General features: G+C 43.2%; 1 protein-coding gene across 2 annotated transcripts in view; it reads left to right on the top strand.

Moving 5' to 3' along the window:
• MINDY4B (MINDY family member 4B) overlaps nt 1-20,797 on the top strand; it is a 137,886-nt gene that overhangs the window by 64,477 nt on the left and 52,612 nt on the right. For both annotated transcript variants that reach the window (XM_073629080.1, XM_073629081.1), the window contains 2 exons: nt 3,084-3,251; nt 9,042-9,161. In XM_073629080.1, the coding sequence (XP_073485181.1) occupies nt 3,084-3,251; nt 9,042-9,161 (288 nt within the window). The remainder of the gene's footprint in view (nt 1-3,083; nt 3,252-9,041; nt 9,162-20,797) is intronic.

The raw sequence follows: 20,797 nt of genomic DNA, 5'->3' as shown, positions 1-20,797 counted from the left end.
CACGCAGGTCGCTCAGGCATGGGAGGACGTCCCATGCCTGAGCGACCTGAGTGTTCCGCCGGCTATAGCGCGGATCTGAACCAGTTAAAGTTGAGAGCTCTCCAGAGCCTGGACCGGCTGAGTGATATCAGCCTGCTGTCAGCTGAATACAGGTCACAGGAGTGCAGAACGAATTGCACTGCTGTGATCCCCAGAAGAAATAAAGCCAAAAGAGCATTGGTCCTACTTCTCCTTTAAAGTGGTAGTAAAGTCTTTTTTTTTACCTGTACCTACAGGTTGGCATATAATAAGGCTTACCTGTAGGTACAGTGAAAATCTCCTAAACTTGCACTGCTTAGGAGATATTCACACTGCATGCAACCGGTGACGTCACCTGCGCATGCGCTCTGATGGGACAGAATACCCGTGCCATCCCTTCAGAGCCACAAGCCATGGCAGTGAGTGACGTCATCGTGGCTCAGCCAATCAGAAGGCCAGAGCACTCAAACCCCGAAAGGAAAACCGGGTGAAGATGGAAGCCCTGTCAGCGGTAACAGCGCGCCACTGGAGGGCTTCGTTCTAAGGTAAGTATTTCATAATGTGCTAGTGTATGAAGCATACTAGCACATTATGCCATTGTCTTGCAGGGTTTTTTTTTTTTTAAAAGGTGCGGTTTATTACTGCTTTAACACAGAGCTGCTTTACACAGATCCTGGGGGGGGGGGGGGGGTGATTGCGGAATCAAACCAGCACACTGAGATGCAAAGTCCAATGCTGCACAGCTCTTCCACTCAGCTCCCTGCACAGGGAGGGGGACACACAAATAAAGCCACTATAGCAATCCAGTGGCAATAGGGAAAGGAGCCAGCTGAAGGACACATAGAAAGACTGGTGGGGGGGAGAGGGGGCTTAAGGGGGGAAAAAATCCACAGTATTCCCCTAACTGCCAGACGACTGGCTACACTGATAATGCACACAGGGTATTTAGGATGTGCTGGGGCACAACCGGCACACCTCCTGTGCATGCCTATGCGCACTAGTATAGCAAGCATACACAATAAAAAGGCTGACCAAAGGCTTAATCTGGCCATACACTAAAAAAATCAGATTTTAAAATCTTTAAACAATCTTCTTTATAGTTACCAAAACTATGTAATATGAGGACAAACCAATTCAATTAGTATCAAATCAGGCAGCCTCTTGAAATATATAGTTAATTGTATATCTAAGGCCTTCTTCACATGGCCGGTTACATGCAGCCACCGGATTTCTGCTGCAAGAATCAATGGATTCTTCTGCTGGAATGACAAGGGCATGCAATCAACAGCAGCCACTCAGCCCCTCACTTTAAACAAATGGTGGACTGACAGTGGACTTGACTCAGCCTACTGCATCCAGGCTTGAACATGTGAAGGAGGCCTAATGGAGATTCTACAGTCAGATTGCATAGTCTATGGTCAGCCTTATGGCCCATTTGCGCCTTAGCTTTGCCTTATTTGTTTTAGTTCACTTTATCATCCATTCTATCAATTGTTAAGTTCACTTTTGGAACATGTTACATATTCCACCCGTTTTCATCGTCCACTGATGATGCTGTCTATGGTGAAACATGTTGGACAGGGCCTATGGACGTGACATCACCACGCACAACTTCCAGTCACAGATCTGATGGGGTTTGCCATACAGGACTATTTGAGGAGACTGTTTCATTACTTGCTCTGTAAGTGTGCCCTTTGTTTTTAATAAACTGATTACTTTTAACCAACTTCCCGCCTGCAGTATATTTATAAACGTCACCAGATGGGAAGAGTGATATCTCGGTCATCGCTGCAGCTGTAGCTTTAGGGCCGGTGATTCCCTATAAAATAAAACTAATCCAAGTGGCCAACGAGCTGCTGGCTTACTTTTACAGGGGTGGAAGGGGCTCCCACCCCCTCCCGCCACCTTTGCAGGGCTTTCCCGTGATTTTTAGGTACCGTAATTTAGCACCGTTCCACGGGCGGACGCAGTTTTAAAGCATGACATGTTTAGTATCTATTTACTCAGCACAACATCATCTTTTATATTTTACCAAAACATTGGGTATTATATCATGCTTTTGGCCATTAAAATTCATCAAAGTGTTTTTTTTCCAAAAATCTGTGTTTGAAAAAAAAAAAAAGAAAAATACATATATATGTATATAATGTTTGGGGGTTCTAAGTCATTTTCTAACAAAAAAATTATGGTTTTTTCACATGTAGGAGAGGAATGCCAGAACTGGCCTGGACTAGAAGCGGCTTATTGAGCCATTAACCCTTTGATTGCTATTTAATAAGGCTTAGTTATTATTTTTATTCAGTAAGCAGTTTGTGAGCACAGACAGGCGCACTGTTTTACCAGTCCAGGACACTTGTTTTGGTGTTGAATGATTGGAACATCAAGCCATTTAGATGAACAGTTTTGTGAAGCTCATGTATGGACACTTCTTGGTGGATTTCACACTATATGGGTTCACATTAATATGTTTTGTACAATGCTGTTGATTGGGCATGTTTTTGTATTATAGAAATCTATTTTGGTTTTCAAGTGCTGCACAGTATATATACAGTATTATATCTTTGCATGTGGTAACACAAGTGTGTGCTGGCGGCTCTTGGATTGTACCTGGTCGCTGTAATTTTACACATATATTCGAATCCACCCAGATGCCTGAGTGGCTCAACCTCCCAGTGTGCCATTGAGAGCCTGAGCCAGCTGCTCCTGCCCCTCCACAGCCCGGCACTCCAGCGAGCAATGGAGGGGCAGAGCAGAGAACCAGTGACTGACAGTCACCAGATCTCTGCTCACTGAGGACTGAGAATTGAGAGATCAGTGGTATTTGATCGCTCGGTTCTCGGTGTAGAAGCGGCGGGGGACAGATGCATCATTTGACTGATGCTGCATCCACCTAGATGAGTATGTATGTTTGTTATTTTGACATTAACACTTTTTATTTTGAAACACTTTTTTAATTCAGCTTCAGATTATGTAGTTAATTCCTATGCATCGAAATCCCCTGCAGTTTTACTTCCTTGAAATTAAAGATATAAAGCTATAACATCTAACCATATGTAATCATTAAGACTATTCAGGATAACTATAAAGAAGGTGAAGAAAATGAAGACAGACCTAAGACCTCAAGAAGCAAGAAGCATGGCACTTTTCCTGGCAGTGTGTTATATTCTATCCCAAGAGAGCTAATAATCTCTTCAGACCTTGGTGGCCAGCCTATCACAATTGAAATGGCAATGGTAAGCAAAGCTTGTCAATAAAACAACACATGAAACCTTATCCATATTCAACAATAGGCCTAAGGAATTCTATCTTGTGTGATCTAAGGAGCAGAGTGTTATTAAATGCCAGAGTAGCTAGAGAGTGTTTCATTAAAGGAAAGAAAAACGTTATTTACTGATGATGTCATATAAACAAACCAATTGTTAAGACATGAAATGTATGACAAGTTATTTATTAAAGTAGCATAAAGAGCAATAAAGATGTACAAAGTGCAACAGCCCACATCATGCAATAAGTATTTAGTTTGCTGAAATCAGATTACATTGGCTTGTTGCTCCAAATGTCTTCTCTTTGTACGTTGCTGTTTTCCTAGTGCTATTTTTGTCCTCCAGCGATATTCTCTGCCTATACAAAGTGCATATATATATAGTACCTCACAAAAGTGAGTACACCCCTCACATTTTTGTAAATATTTTATTATACCCTTTCATGTGACAACACTGAAGAAATGACACTTTGCTACAATGTAAAGTAGTGAGTGTACAGCTTGTATAACAGTGTAAATTTGCTGTACCTTCAAAATAACTCAACACACAGCCAATAATATCTAAACTGCTGGCAACAAAAGTGAGTACACCCCTAAGTGAAAATGTCCAAATTGAGCCCAAAGTGTCAATATTTTGTGTGGCCACCATTATTTTCCAGCACTGCCTTAACCCTCTTGGGCATGAGGTTCACCAGAGCTTCACAGGTTGCCACTGGAGTCCTCTTCCACTCCTCCGACATCACAGAGCTTGTGGATGTTAGAGACCTTGCTCTCCTCCACCTTCCGTTTGAGGATGCCCCACAGATACTCAATAGGGTTTAGGTCTGGAGACAGGCTTGGCCAGTCCATCACCTTTACCCTCAGCTTCTTTAGCAAGGCAGTGGTCATCTTGGAGGTGTGTTTGGGGTTGTTATCATGTTGGAATACTGCCCTGTGGCCCAGTCTCTGAAGGGAGGGGATCATGCTGTGCTTCAGTATGTCACAGTACATATTAGCATTCACGATTCCCCAATGAACATTAGCTCCCCAGTGTCGGGAGCACTCATGCAGCCCTAGACCATGACACTCCCACCACACACTTGTCTTTGTACTCCTCACCTGGTTGCCGCCACACACGCTTGACACCATCTGAACCAAATAAGTTTATCTTGGTCTCATCAGACCACAGGACATGGTTCCAGTAATCCATGTCCTTAGTCTGCTTGTCTTCAGCAAACTGTTTGTGGGCTTTCTTGTGCATCATCTTTAGAAGAGGCTTCTTTCTGGGACGACAGCCATGCAGACCAATTTTATGCAGTGTGCGGCTTATGGTCTGAGCACTGACAGGCTGACTCCCCACCCCTTTAACCTCTGCAGCAATGCTGGCAGCACTCATATGTCTATTTCCCAAAGACAACCGCTGCATATGACGCTGAGCAGGTGCACTCAACTACTTTGGTCAACCATGGCGAGGTCTGTTCTGAGTGGAACCTGTCCTGTTAAACTGCTGTATGGTCTTGGCCACCGTGCTGCAGCTCAGTTTCAGGGTCTTGGCAATCTTCTTATAGCCTAGACCATCTTTATGTAGAGCAACAATTCTTTTTTTCAGAGCCTCAGAGAGTTCTTTGCCGTGGGGTGCCATGTTGAACTTCCACTGACCAGTATGAGATAATGAGAGTGATAACACCAAATTTACCACACCTGCTCCCCATTCACGCCTGAGACCTTGTAACACTAAGGAGTCACATGACTCTGGGGAGGGAAAATGGCTAATTGGGCCCAATTTGGACATTTTCACTTAGGGGTATACTCACTTTTGTTGCCAGCGGTTTAGACATTAATAGCTGTGTGTTAAATTATTTTGAGGAATAAGCAAATTTACACTCTTATAGAAGCTGTACACTCACTACTTTACATTGTATAGTAAAGTGTAATTTCTTCAGTGTTGTCACATGAAAAGATATAATAAAATATTTACAAAAATGGGAGGGGTGTATTCACTTTTGTGAGATACTATATGTATGTATGTGTGTGTATATGTGTATATATATATATATATATATATATATATATATATATATATATATATATACATACACACACACACACACACACACACACACACACACACACACACAGTGTATATATATAATCATTACCATTTGCAATGTTTAAAATACATTTAATAGTCTCTTGGCCCAAGCACTTTAGGATACACAGATAGAGTTTCCCATTGATTTAAAGGATTCTTGTATATCAGTTGTATAATAAGTATAGACTGCAAGCAACTATGGTAAATAAAATCAAACTATGAGGAAATAAAAGTATAGCAAATAAATTATGTTTCCAGCATTATTCTTTAATCAAGAGATCCCACTAAGTTGGAAGCCATTACCCTTCATCTATGAAAAGACCGAATGCACATGTTGGATGAAATTATCCATTTTACTTTAAATAGTTCATTTAAGACAAAAATACTTGCATAAAGCCAATTATGAACTTTATTCAAAGTGACCATATTATAATATTTCTGATCTAGGCGAGCCCATAGCCCAACCAAGTCCCTGTGCAATTTATATCTGTCAGTAACTTAAGGAATAAAAGAGGGGGAACGATTAGTTTCCCATCACATGGGAATGAGACAGAATGAGGGATATGAGGGATAAAGCTTTAAAAACAAATAAATAAATAAAACACGTTTAAGTTTTAAATGATTGGTTACTTACCTATATGCACGAGTCATCTGTCAGTTGGATCCTGGAGTACCTATAAATAGGAGTGGATAAGTCTGTTATTCAGCAGAGCGGGGGTGACGATTGAGAAGACACACCCTCCCTCCCACCCGTTTGTCACAGCCCAATGTTGTGTAATTTGGTTATGTCCCTTCGTCTGAAGGGGACAGTTTGTTGTTATATTATCCACTTCCGGACCGGCTCACACCGATATACATCGGCATTTTGAAGAGGGATATTGTTGTTATGGCAAGAGCTAGTTACCATAACCCCGGTATCCTCTTCTTTAGTGAGCGGTCTGGTTTCAGATAAAAGTGGTTTGTGTGGCGGATTCGCCGCAAGATCATTTTTATCGGCGGTGGGAAAGGGCCCCCCCTCCCGCTGATCTCCGGTGCCCTCCGCCGCTTACCGCTTAGTAGAGGTGGAGGCGATCGGGTCAGCTCCCTGGCTTGGTATGGAGACCAGTGAGGGGAAGATGGCCCCCACCCGTCTCCATACCATTGCGGGGTGGAAGCGACGCAAAACGTCCCTGCTGCCAATAGCTCTTAAAGAGACTTTTTTTTTTAATGATATTTAATCTATTTATTTTTTTATTGCATTTTAGTGTAAATATGAGATCTGAGGTCTTTTTAAGAGGTCCTGTCATGCTTTTTCATTTACATGGATGTTAACAATCCTTGTAATAGGAATAAAAGTGACACAATTTTTTTTTTTTTTTAAAGGACAGTGCAAAAATAAAAAATAAAAGGTAAAACAAATAAGAAAAAAAAAAACAAAAAAAAAAAGCGTGTCCCCGGTGCCGATGCGAGTGCCCGGCAGGGACGATGACCGCCTGGGCACCCGCGATCACTCACGACAGAGCGAGAACCGGGATCTGTGTGTGTAAACATTCCGGTTCTCTCCTCCCCTAGTCAGTCCCATCCCCGCTACAGTTAGAACACACCTAGGGAACACAGTTAACCCTTTGATCGCCTCCTAGTGTTAACCCCTTCCCTGCCAGTGTCATTTATACAGTAATCAGTGCATTTTTGTAGCACTGATCGCTGTATAAGTGTATCTGGTCCCAAAAATGTGTCAAAACAATTTTAAACGCGCCCTGTCCTGCCGAGCTCAAGTGCAGAAGCGAACGCATACGTGAGCAGCGCCCGCATATGAAAACGGTGTTCAAACCACATGATCGGTAGAGCGAGAGCAATAATTCTAGCTCTAGACCTCCTCTGTAAGTCAAAACATGCAACCTGTAGAATTTTTTAAACGTCGCCTATGGAGATTTTTAAGGGTAAAAGTTTGTCGCCATTCCACGAGCGGGTGCAATTTTGAAGCGTGACATGTTGGGTATCAATTTACTCGGCGTAACATTATCTTTCACAATATAAAAGAAATTGTGCCAACTTGTGCCAAGACCACTGCGCAAATACGGTGTGACAGAAAGTATTACAATGACCGCCAATTTATTCTCTAGGGTGTTAGAAAAAAAATATATAATGTTTGGGGGTTCTAAGTAATTTTCTAGCAAAAAAAAAAAGTCTTTACTTGTAAACACCAAATCTCAGAAAGAGGCTCGGTCCTTAAAGCGGAAAATGGAACTTCCGCTTTTCCGGTTCCTCCCCCCCCTCCGGTGTCACATTTGACACCTTTCAGGGGGGAGCAGATACCTGTCTAATACAGGTATTTAGCTCCCACTTTTGGGCATAGATACCCGAGCCACCCGCGGGTATCTACGCCACTTCCGGCGCCTTCTCTGTCCCCTCCGCTGTCTTCTGGGAGACACACAGGTCCCAGAACACAGCAGGGACCAGTGGGATAACGCAGCATGAGTCACGCATGCACAGTAGGGATTTCCTTACTGAAGATGGCGGCGGCAGCACCCGACAGCCGAGGGATAGATCGGCTTCGGGTGCCGACATCACGTATGGCCTGGACAGGTAAGAGTCCTTATTTTAAAAGTCAGCAGCTGCAGTATTTGTAGCTACTGACTTAAAAAAAAAAAAAAAAAATCGGCGGACCTCCGCTTTAAGTGGGTATAGTTGTTTAGTTCAAGCTGTGATGGCGGGACTATTTTACAGTGGGGACGGAAAGTATTCAGACCCTCTTAAATTTTTCACTCTTTGTTATATTGCAGTCATTTGTTAAAATCATTTAAGTTCATTTTTTTCCTCATTAATGTACACACAGAACCCCATATTGACAGAAAAACACAGAATTGTTGACATTTTTGCAGATTTATTAAAAAAGAAAAACTGAAATATCACATGGTCCTAAGTATTCAGACCCTTTGCTCAGTATTTAGTAGAAGCACCCTTTTGATCTAATACAACCATGAGTATTTATGGGAAAGATGCAACAAGTTTTTCACACCTGGATTTGGGGAACCTCTGCCATTTCTCCTTGCAGATCCTCTCCAGTTCTGTCAGGTTGGATGCTAAACGTTGGTGGACAGACATTTTTAGGTAAATGTATTATTAATACCAACATTAAAAAAGGGCTGCGGCCAATTAATACCAATTTAGTTATAGTCCTATAGTCATTATTTCAATAGTAGAAGATCTATTTCTGTATTCATTTCCATGAGTTGGTCATATTTCAGAAAATTATCATACCATATACTACTAAGCCGGAATGCCTCATGGGTAATATCAAATATTTGAACTAGACTGGTTAAAAGAACTATAAATTTAGGCCAACTGTATGCCTAATAGGTAAGACTAACTGGTCATTGGTTCTCTTGGAGGGCAGAAAATGAATGTATGAATGTTTTATGTATGGTCTGGACATTGTGTGGGAAGTTAATGAAAGGCACCAAAGATTATCTTGTACCCTGTTCTTTTATTTATAGCCTGTGTGCCATCTTTCTATTGACAACCTGTCCTAATTGAATGTCCTAACACATTTGGGGCTTTATAGAACACTTTTGATCCATGAGGCCTATCTTTCTAAAAAATCTTCAGGGAAAATAGTTTTTTGTAATCATTATAATATGTGTATATTAGGTATAGTTAGCACAAACTGTGTATTACTTATAGCACTTTTGCAATAATTTTTCTTTTCAGGCGCTGAGAAAAATTTTGTTTGGAAACACATTACAAACATTTAACTATGAATGGAAAAAATCATTTTTCAAATTCAGAGAAGCCTTTTCAAACCTGGCATATGCATTGGAAGTAGAAAAGGTAACAATTAAAACTAAATATACATGTATGTTGTATTTATACATTACAGTCCTTGTAGTAAATAAATCATTTGCTATATAAAGATATTTTACAAAAATCCTAGCAGGTGCAGCAAGGGCATTGCTAGGATTGTAAAAGACCTTGGGCACCTTTGGACACCTAAAATAGAGTAACAATAGGGCAAGCATAGTGCTCTGCAGTGAATAGTGGGGGGGGGGGCTAAAGGTGGCATGGCTAAATAAAACCCAAACCTACTTGTACTCATTACATATGCTTTTGCAGAGCCTGGCAGTCATATAAATACAAAAGGGAGCCACTCTCCATTTAAAGCCTTTAATTCAATTTATTGAATTTATTTATTTATCTGATGTACAGACTGTTACACCTGGTTTTTACAAGCTCTACCACGTTTCACTCCATCCGACACCTATTCGTAGAGTATTCTACGGAGGAGGGAAACGTACAGAGGAAAGGTGTGCGCAATGCACAGAATACAGGGGTTAGGAGTGTAAAACATTGAACAGAGGGGTCAGGAGAGAATAATTCGCAGAACAGTAGACAGAGTACAAAAAATGACCTCCTTTCCAAAATCCCCCTTGCCCAGTAAAGATCTCCCACTAGTACAGATTCCCTCCTATAGCACAGCTCTCCCCCCCGCTCCTCCCCCCAGTACAGCACCCCCTCCCATCCAATACAGCTCTTTGTCCTTCAATACAACTCTCCACCCTTATTACAGGTCTCCCTCCCTCCAGTACAGCTCTGCCAATAGGGAATATTTTGCAAGATTCTGTGGGTACCTATTATCCCAAAGGGGCATGGAGAGATGTAGGAGTCAACCCGCACAATGCCGTTTTTGTGGACAGAGGCAATGATCGTTTCAAAATTAGCAAGCATTTAATGAGCGTGAAGCTCCCTCTCCAATATAGTGACATATATGTGAGGGAGAGAAAGCTTCCCTCAAAACTGCCTCAACACCCTCTTCATTGCCCTCTGACTCAGCATCCTCTAGGACTGGCAAATCAGGGTCTAACTCTCATTGAGAAACGGGAGTCAGAGAAGAGGCAGGGCATTTCTGAGTTCCGGACAAAGATGGCTGAATTAAGATCATAATTTGTACGAGGAATTGTGACACAGGTGCAGAAAATTCTGCTTTTGTTAACCGCTTCCGGGCCAGCCGCCGTAGTTATACTGTGGCAGGTTGGCTCCCCTGCGTGAGCCGTCATAGCTGTACGTCGGCTCCTTAAGGCACATCCAGTGGCGCGTGTGCCTGAAGCGTGTTCCCGGTGCCGATGCGAGTGCCCGGCAGGGGCGATGACCGCCGAGTACCCGCGATCACTCACGACAGAGCGAGAACCGGGATCTGTGTGTGTAAACACACAAATCCCGGTTCTCTCAGGGGAGAGGAGAGAGATCATGTGTTCATACTAAGTATGAACACCGATCTCTCTCCTCCCCTAGTCAGTCCCATCCCCACTACAGTTAGAACACACCTAGACAGTTAACCCCTTGATTGCCCACTAGTGTTAACCCCTTCCCTGCCAGTGTCATTTATACAGTAATCAGTGCATTTTTATAGCACCGATCACTGTATAAGTGTCACTGGTCCCAAAAATGTGTCAAGTGTCCGATTTGTCCGCCGCAATATCACAGTCCCGATAAAAATCGCTGATCGCCGCCACTACTATAAAAAAAAATAATAATAAAAATGCCATTAATCTATCCCCTATTTTTTAGACGCGATAACTTTTGCCACTAAAAGGATGCCCTATTTGTGGGAAAAAAAAGGACGTAAATTTTGTTTAAGTACAGCATCGCACAACCGCACAATTGTCAGTTAAAGCGACGCAGTGCCGTATCGCAAAAAATGGCCTAGTCAGGAAGGGGGGAAATTCTTCCAGGGCTGAAGTGGTTAAATAGGCCACTTGTGTGCCTGAAATAGAACTAGAATTGGATGCTGAAACCAGTGTTAGAACTGGGTCCTGCTCTAGTGCAAGGGACACATCGTTACTGGGAGTGAATACATTCCAGACAGAGCCCGGTTTTACACAGTAACTTTCAAAAATACAACCTGAATATACAAATAACCCTGGCTTGTTTGGCTGTGACACTGGACTGTATGTAAAGTCCAGACTTCACCCATCACAGTGGACATACCCCGATGAGGTCTTCAGGGTCTTCATTGTGATGGACCATGGCCCTAGACCTATATAACAGTCTCTGCAACAAACTCAACGTATCACACCAAGTGCCAAGGTGAGCACCCCACACAGGATCCAGTGCCGAAGCAACATTTTAGGCTCTCCTCACAGCATGGGATTTGGGTACAGTTTCCAAAGTTCTAGTGAGGTTGCATCAATCCAGATACACTGCTTCAGTGTAGGCATTAGAAGACAGTGAGGGTTGATTTAAGAATCAAAAGAAAAATAATAAAGAAAACATAATAATCTAGTGAAGCTGGTTTCTCTGCAAGGGGGCAAAGGAGTAGAAGTCAATCCATATAGACATTAGCAAAAACCAGGGACGTGCGGTGAGGTCAGTGGCTGGTGAGGCACTGGCTAGTATCAGAGCCAGATACACTCAGGTTACTTACACAGCGATCGTTAGAGCGAGAGCAATAATTCTAGCACTAGACCTCCTCTGTAATTCTAAACATGTAACCTGTAAAAAAATTTTAAGCGTCTCCTTTGGAGATTTATAAGTTCTGAAGTTTGGCGCCATTCCACAAGTGTGCGCAATTTTAACCACTTAAGGACTGGGCCTATTTTTCAAACTTATTATTTACAAGTTAAAATATATATTTTTTTGCTATAAAATTACTTAGAACCCCCAAACATTATATATATTTTTGTCTAACACCCTAGAGAATAAAATGGCGGTTGTTGCAATACTTTCTGTCACACCGTATTTGCGTAGAGGTCTTACAAGCACACTTTTTTGGAAAAAATACACTTTTTTGAATTAAAAAATGAGACAACAGTAACGTTAGCCCAATTTTTATATTGTGAAAGATGATGTTACGCCAAGTAAACTGATACCCAACATGTCATGCTTCAAATCTTAAAAATCTCCATAGGCGACGTTTAAAAAAATTGTACAGGTTGCATGTTTTGAGTTACAGAGGAGGTCTAGAGCGAGAATTATTGCTCTCGCTGTAACGATCACGGTGATACCTCACATGTGTGGTTTGAACACCGTTTTCATAGGCAGGAGCTACTCACGTATGTGTACGCTTTTGCACGCGAGCTTGTCGAAAAATGTTGTTTGAAAAAAAAAAGTCCCTTTGTAGCTATGGGCGGAAGTGATGTTTTGACGTTGCTTCTGCCCTGCAATGGTATGGAGCTGGGTGGGGGCCATCTTCCCCTCAATCAGCTCCATGCCAAGCAGGGGAAAGGACCTGATCGCCTCCACCGCCGGTTCTGGTATGTGGCGGAGGACACCAGAGAGCAGCAGGAGCCCTCTACCGCCACTGATAAAAGTGATCTTGCAGCGAATCCGCAGCTGAGACCACTTTTATCTGAAAGTGAACCGCCCGTTGAAGAAGTGGATATCGGGGTTATGGCAGCTAGTTGCTGCCATAACAACGATATTCCACTTCAAAGAGCTGCTGTATAATGGCGGTGGGCGGTCCGTAAGTGGTGACATGTTAGGTATCTATTTACTCGGTGTAACATCATCTTTCACATTATACAAAAAAATTGGGCTAAAGTTAGTGTTTTTTTTATTTATGAAACAGTTTTTTTCCCCAAAAAAAAAGCATTTAAAAAAATTGCTGCGCAAATACCGTGTGACATAAAAAGTTGAAACGGCCGCCATTTTATTCCATAGGGCGTCTGCTAAAACAATATATATAATATTTGGGGGTTCTGAGTAATTTTCTAGCAAAAAAAGATGATTTTTACATGGAGAGAAGTGTCAGAATTGGCCTGGGTGGCAAGGGGTTAATTACCATAAGTAATATACAAATAATTATTATATATTGTTTTTAGGGTAATTTACTATATTTTAAAAATCTGTACTCAAGCAGTTGGCTTAACGGACAAATTACTGAAGTTTGAAGTTATAACTTCCAACCAGTAATTTCACAGTAAATAGATAAATAATAAATTATTATGTTATAACATATGAATATATGATTTAGCTTGAATATAACAGTACATTTTCAGCAGGCAGCAGACGCTCATTCTCCCTCTTAACTATGTGAGAAAAACATGGGATTGTGGGTAAATCTTATACACACAAACTCATGTTTTTTCCTTTTAGTTAAGAGGGCTGGGCTGGAAGGGAGCATTTGTCTTTTAGACACATGCCCTTTCTATGACACTGCAGTGAGAGACGTGCCCCCACTGCAGCATTTTTATTGGACAGCTGGGACCAATGGTACTTTACCATTGGTCCAAGACACTGTTAATTGAGTTCAGTGCCTCTGGCAAGAAGTGAGAGGCAGTGGCGTCTCCAGCTTTCATATTTAGGGGGGCACATGGGGGGACAGGGACAAAAGTAGGGGGGCAACTATAAAATGCATATATATATATATATATATATATATATATATATATATATATATATATATATATATATATATCCTGGGGTCCTTTGCTACGATCCCACAACGGGCCCTTTCACATGTTCTGCAGTGAGCTCCCTTCCTACTGTATTGGGGCCCCCCAGGATGGCAGAAAACAAGAGATGTATGTCACCAGCATACCAAGAAAATATAAGGGTCCAAAGCAGTGGGAGAACTATCAGGGTTGCAAAGGTTGTCTTGGCACCGGGCCCTGGTGTTCTGCCACTGTGGGGTTCCCCAGCCTCCTCTTGCTGTCCTGCCCCTGCTATTGACAGCGTTGGTCTGGCATCTCTTGGAATTTACAGGCCGGTTCTCCTGTCCTAAGGACGGGAGAAATCAGTCTGTTTTTTCAGTAACTGAGAGTCCTGGTGGAGTCCTTCCTGCAACTCGATCTTCTCCCTGCCAATGAGGATGCAGGGGAAGGAGCAGATCGGGCGGCCATGGTTGTGTGAGCGCTCGCATTATGCAGTGTCAGCGAGCAGAGGGAGGGGGGAGGAATCACCCACAGGAGCTGACTGGTGACGCTCTCCCTCTCAATAGAGACTGTGTTACTCCAGCGACGGCCTGAGTAAGATGCGGCGCATCCGCTTGGAATGCAAACAAAAAGTCATTGCCTTTTTGTAAAAAAAAAATAAATTTTTTTTTTTAAATTGGGGGGGCACATGGTGGGGCACAGCATAATGTTGGGGGGGGTTCAGGGCCCCCTCTGCCTCCCCCAGGGACGTCATTGGTGAGAGACACCGTGAGCTCAACCTCTCAGTCTTCTGAAAACAGAGTGTCAGCTTGTATTTAAAGTGGCCGCTCTGTATTTTGTTTCCGACAGGCTGCGCAAGGAGCCCCATATTTCTGTAACCATAGGTCTAAGGAGCCAGTGGTAGGGTAGCACTTAGGCTACACCCCCCCCCCCCCAAATTTTGGGTCTCTATGATCCCAGGTCACCGAGCTACGACCCTCGAAGCTTGACTTTGCTACAATCTAAAGTAGTGAGTGTACAGCTTGTATAATGCTGGCCATACACTATACGAAAAATTGTCCGAACACATTTTCGAAAAACGAACATTCGGCCGTGAGCGCAAACGATAGTGCCATCATGTAATGACCGATAAATCGTTTAGCGGACATAAATTAATGCATTTTTGTTCGTTTTTTTACATATACCTAGTGCAGACAGTTAGGACTGTGAAACACATTAACTTTTCAATTTATTGTTCGTTCGGCAGAAAATTTCCAAACTTGTCCTTGATTTTTTCGGCTCAATAACGTCCCAACGATTATCGATTTTATGCCCATTAACTGGCCAAAAAACGAACAAACTGTCTAAATGACCAAATTTTGGTCACATAGTGTATGGCCAGCATAACAGTGTAAATTTTCTGTCACCTCAAAATAACTCAACACACAGCCATTAATGTCTAAACTGCTGGCAACAAAAGTGAGTACACCCCTAACTGAAAATGTCCAAATTGGTCCCAAAGTGTCAATATTTTGTGTGGCCACCATTATTTTCCAGCACTGCCTTAACCCTCTTGGGCATTGATTTCACCAGAGCTTCACAGGTTTCTACTGGAGTCCTCTTCCACTCCTCCATGACGACATCACAGAGCAGGTGGAAGTTAAAGATCTTGCGCTCCTCCACCTTCCATTTGAGGATGCCCCACAGATGCTCAATGGGGTTTAGGTCTGGAGACATGCTTGGCCAGTCCATCACCTTTACCCTCAGATTCTTTAACAAGGCAGTGGTCGTCTTGGAGGTGTGTTTGGGGTCATTATTACGAATTAATGTCCTTAGTCTGTTTGTTTTCAGCAAACTGTTTGCAGACTTTCTTGTGCATCATCTTTAGAAGAGGCTTCCTTCTGGGACGACAGCCATGCAGACCAATTTGATGCAGTGTGAGGCGTATGGTCTGAGCACTGACAGGCTGACCCTCACCCCTTCAACCTCTGCAGCAATGCTGGCAGCACTCATACATCTATTTCCCAAAGACAACCTCTGCATATGACGCTGAGCACGTGCACTTCTTTGGTCAACCATGGTGAGGCCTGTTCTGAGTGGAACCTGTCCTGTCAAACCGCTATATGGTGTTGACAACCTTGGTGCAGTTTCAGGGTCTTGGCAATCTTCTTATAGCCTAGGCCATCTTTACGTAGAGCTACAATTCTTTTTTTTCAGATCCTCAGAGAGTTCTGTGCCATGAGGTGCCATGTTGAACTTAGACCAGTATGAGAGAGTGAGAGCAATAACACTAAATGTAACACACTTGCTCCCAATTCACACCTAAGGCCTTGTAACACTGAGTCACATGACACCGGGGATGGAAAATGGCTAATTGGGCCCAATTTGGACATTTTCACTTAGGGGTGTACTCACTTTTGTCGCCAGTGGTTTAGACATTAATGGCTGTGTGTTGAGTTATTTTGAGGGGACAGCAAATTTACACTGTTATACAAGCTGTACACTCACTACTTTATATTGTAGCAAAGTGTCATTTATTCAGTGTTGTCACATGAAAAGATATAATGAAATATTTACAAAAATGTGAGGGGCGTGCTCACTTTTGTGAGATACTGTGATTAAGGGCTGAGTGAGCCGAGAGAACCAGGAGAGGCAGGCAATATAGTCGGAGGGACTAGTAAGTAAGCAGCGGTGCCAAGTGGCTCAGCATTTTCAGTTGAATGTTCATGTTAATGGTGGAAAACCTTGCATGGTTAACTGATTTCTATGTGAACCATGCCCTAAAACACAATTTGGACCAGCACAACTCATTGGAAAACAATTCTTCCTCATAAGCATAATTACCCCAACGCCAATATATATACAGTGCCTTAAAAAAGTATTCATACCCTTTAAAATTTTCCACATTTTGTCATGTTACAACCAAAAACGTAAATGTATTTTATTGGGATTTTATGTGATAGCCCAACACAAGGTGGCACATAATTTTGAAGTGGAAGGAAATGATAAATGGTTTTCAGAATTTTTTACAAATAAATATCTGAAAAGTGTGTCAATACTTTGCAATACTTTTTATAGCTGCAAATATTTTTGGCTATTTCTCTACCAACTTTGCACATCTATAGAGTGAATTTTTTACCCATTCTTCTTTGCAAAATAGGTCAAGCTCTGTCAGAAATCTTCAAGTCTTGCCACAGATTCTCAATTGGATTTAGGTCTGGATTTTGACTGAGTCATTCTAACACATGAACACATGAATATGCTTTTATCTAAACCATCCCATTGTAGCTCTGGCTGTATGTTTAGGGTTGTTGTTCTGCTGGAAGGTGAACCTCAGCCCCAGTCTCAAGTCTTTTGCAGAATCTAACATATTTTCTTCTAAGATTGCCCTGGATTTGGCTCCATCCATCAGCGGATCGCTGAGAGGCCGAGCCAGGTGCCAGTCAAGGCTCCTGGGTGGATCTCGACCATATGGTTGTGATCTTTCCCCAGCCAGGACCAGCTCTGTGACGTCAGCTGACAGCAGACTTTCGCTGTTGGCTGAGCTTTGGCTGTACTTCTCCTTTAAAACAATCTTGTTAACTAAGCCTGTTTGTGTTTTTCCCATATGCTAGTGGGTAGACATCATGAAACACCATCATTCAAAGAACTGCTTCAACTAGAGGTTCTATCCAAGGTGTAAGTCAGCTGCTACCAAGCAGCAACATTCCAATGATACTCAACTTTGCTAAAAGGGAGCAGTAATCAATCTCATGCTGCTTTTCAGAGGAACTTCAAGTCTACAGATAACAATACAAATCATTGATGCGTTACTTTAAATTTTGTTATAGCTCCATATACTTGAAGTGGAGCTTGAGCTATTTTTTATTTTGCTTTATATACAGTTGAGAAAGGTTAGACAGTCTCTACCCTGGCGCATAAAACTTTTATCACCCCATCCTCTCTTTTAACAATATATACAGTACATTACATATTGAGTTGCCCCTTAAAGTTTGCTTTGATGTGCAGCCCCCAGCACACTGATATCTCTCTGGGTTAATAAAGAACCCCTGCTTGATCACCATAGTTCAGTAAAGGATAGCTGATTAGCAGCACACATTTACATTGCCTCACAGCAGCATCATCTGAGTCTGTCATGGCCTATTGCCATGGAAGTATTAAAATAAAAAGCATGCCTGAAAGGACTGTGGAGAATTCAGCATGAAAGCACTGACAGTTTAATAACATATGAGATAATTTAGAATAAGAATTGCTTCTTACCAAGAGTGGAAAATCCGTGGACAACTATAATTATTAGATCACTAAATTAAAGTTAGAAGTTAAAGTGGTACTAAAGGCTAAACATTGTTTTACCTTAATACATTTACAGCATTAAAGGAGAAGTATGGCCAAAGCTATTTTAGCTCTTAGCTGCTGTTGGCTCTTGCCTGCTGTCAGCTGATGTCACAGAGCTGGTCTAAACTCTAGAGTGATCTCAACTTTAATGTCGGGGTCCACACAGATACCTGTCTGGCAGCTGGCTCAGCTTCTCAGCATTGCTGAGAGCCTAAAAACCAGCCGCTCTCACCCTCTACACAGCTCAACACTCCACAGAGCAAAGAGCCAGTGACTGGGGATAGATGCAGCTCAGAGCAATGCTGAATCCATCTAGGTGTGTAAATGTCTTTGGTATTGGTATCCTTTACAGGAGAAGGGAGGGGGGAGAAGGAGGAGCAGATGAGCTGTGTGTTCTGTGTCGTCCTGTACGATACGGACGGAGAGGGAAATAAAACTGTCAATGCCGATGTCTCTGTGCTGCTGTAACATGAGAGACACGCTCTCTGCTCAGAGCCATGCTGTCCTGAGAAGACAGAGGACTCTGATGGGCACTGATAGGGGACACCGATAGAAGGCACTGATAGAGGACACTGATGGGCACTGATAGGGGACACTGATAGAAGGCACTGATAGAGGACATTGATGGGCACTGATAGGGGACACTGATAGAAGGCACTGATGGACACTGATAGAGGACACTGATGGGCAATGATAGGGGACACTGATAGAAGATACTGATAGAAGACACTGATAGGGGGCACTGATAGGGGACACTGATAGGGGGTGCCGATAGGGGATGCTAAAAGGGGACGCTGATAGGAGGCAATGATAGGATTTACTGATGAGCACCGAAGGGAGGCACTCATACAGGGCACTGAGAAGGCACTAGGGGGCACTGATAGAAGGCACTGATAGGGGATGCTGATTGGGGGCACTGATAGGGGGCACTGATAGGGGGTAGTGATAGAAAGCACTGATAGGGGACGCTGATAGGGAGCACCAATGGGAGGCACTGACAGGATTTACTGATGAGCACTGAAGGGAGGCACTGATAGGGGGCACTGAGTAGGCACTAGGGGGCACTGATAGGGGGCACCGAGAAGGCACTAGGGGGCACTGATAGGAGGCACTGATAGGATTTACTGATGAGCACTGAAGGGAGGCACTGATAGGGGGCACTGAGAAGGCACTAGGGGGCACTGATAGGGGGCACTGATGGGGGCACTGAGAAGGCAATAGGGGGCACCGATGGGAGGCACTGGTGGGCACTGATAGGAGGCACTGATAGGAGGCACTGATAGGATTTACTGATGAGCACTGATAGGCTGCACTGATAGGAGGCACTAATGGGCACTTATAGGTGGCACTGATGGGCATTGAAGAGCACTGATAGGCAGAACTCATAGGCTGCACTGATGGGCACTGAGGAACACTGATAGGCAGACCTCAGGCAGTATTGATGGGCACTGATGGGCAGCATTAAAGAGTACTGATAGGTGGTGCTGATAGGAAAATTTGATGGGCACTAATAGGCGATATTAATGAGCACTGATAGGCAACACTTGTAGGCGGCATTGATTGGCACTGATAGGCGGCATTGACGAGCACTGATGATTGTGGCACTGATTATCAGTGTAAACTATTTACTGACATTCTTGACAGTTAATGACAGTCCTTTCCTAACACAGACACAGCGTGGGAGGAAAGGGCTGTGGATAACCGGCAAGTCTGTTTACATGTGATCAGCTGACATCACATGGTAAAAGACCACTGTGATTGCGCTGGATGCATGTCCCAGGGGGCATGCGGGAAGCACAGTTTTGGGAGGATGTCCATGGACACCCTCTCAAAACTGAAAGGCTAGGATGGAAGGGGGGCCCATCATGGTTTCTTGCACCAGGGCCCTGAAGGTTCTAGTTACGCCTCTGCCCTGTGGGTAGGCACTGCTGTGTCACATATTTCACAGAGCTTGCCTTCTGAGCTACAGAGGCACTGTGAGGAAGAGTTTTAGGAGGTGAAGTAAGTACAGGAATCCATGCTTGCACACAGCAAGGTTCCATGGGATATGTAGACCTAAGTCTGGCCATACATGCTCAATTTTCTTGTACAATTTTCCTTTAGATTTACCTTAAACTATGTAGTGCAAGAGCCTGCCTAATTGGATACAATTGAAAGTGGTTTAGTTTTGACCTCATATTATATGTTTTTTGGTAAATATAAAGGAAAATTGTACAAGTTGATTGAACATGTATGGCCAGCCTTAGAGATTAAAGTGATTGTAAAACTTTGAGTTTTTTTTTTTTCAAATAACAAACATGTCATACTTACCTCCACTGTGCAGTTCGTTTTGCACAGAGTGGCCCCGATCACCGTCTTCTGGGGTCCCCCGGCAGCACTGGTTACTCCTCCCCGCATCGTATAACCCCATAGGAGGAGCACTCACCCGGGGGTTTACCTTGCGGGCGCGCTCCCAAGTCCAGCATTTGTGTCCATAGATGCAGAATGCCGGACTCGCCCCTTCCCCCTGCGCCACATCATTGGATTTGATTGACAGCAGCGGGAGCCAATGGCTGTGCTGCTATCAATCTATCCAATCCAGAGGAAGAGCGCGTCTCCGCCGTGGGAAATTCTAGGGCTCAGGTATGTAGAACGGGGGGGTGGGGGGCGGTCACTGCCAGGTGTTTTTTCACCTTAATGCATAGGATGCAATAAGGTGAAAAAACACAAGGGTTTACAATCCCTTTAAAACTAAACAGCAGAAGAGAAGCTGCAAAGCATGCAGGGATTCCAGAAAGTTGTGGA

Source organism: Aquarana catesbeiana, linkage group LG04 (assembly GCF_042186555.1).
Source record: "Aquarana catesbeiana isolate 2022-GZ linkage group LG04, ASM4218655v1, whole genome shotgun sequence".
Classification (NCBI taxonomy): Eukaryota; Metazoa; Chordata; class Amphibia; order Anura; family Ranidae; genus Aquarana; species Aquarana catesbeiana.
This window is presented reverse-complemented; position numbering and strand designations above follow the sequence as displayed.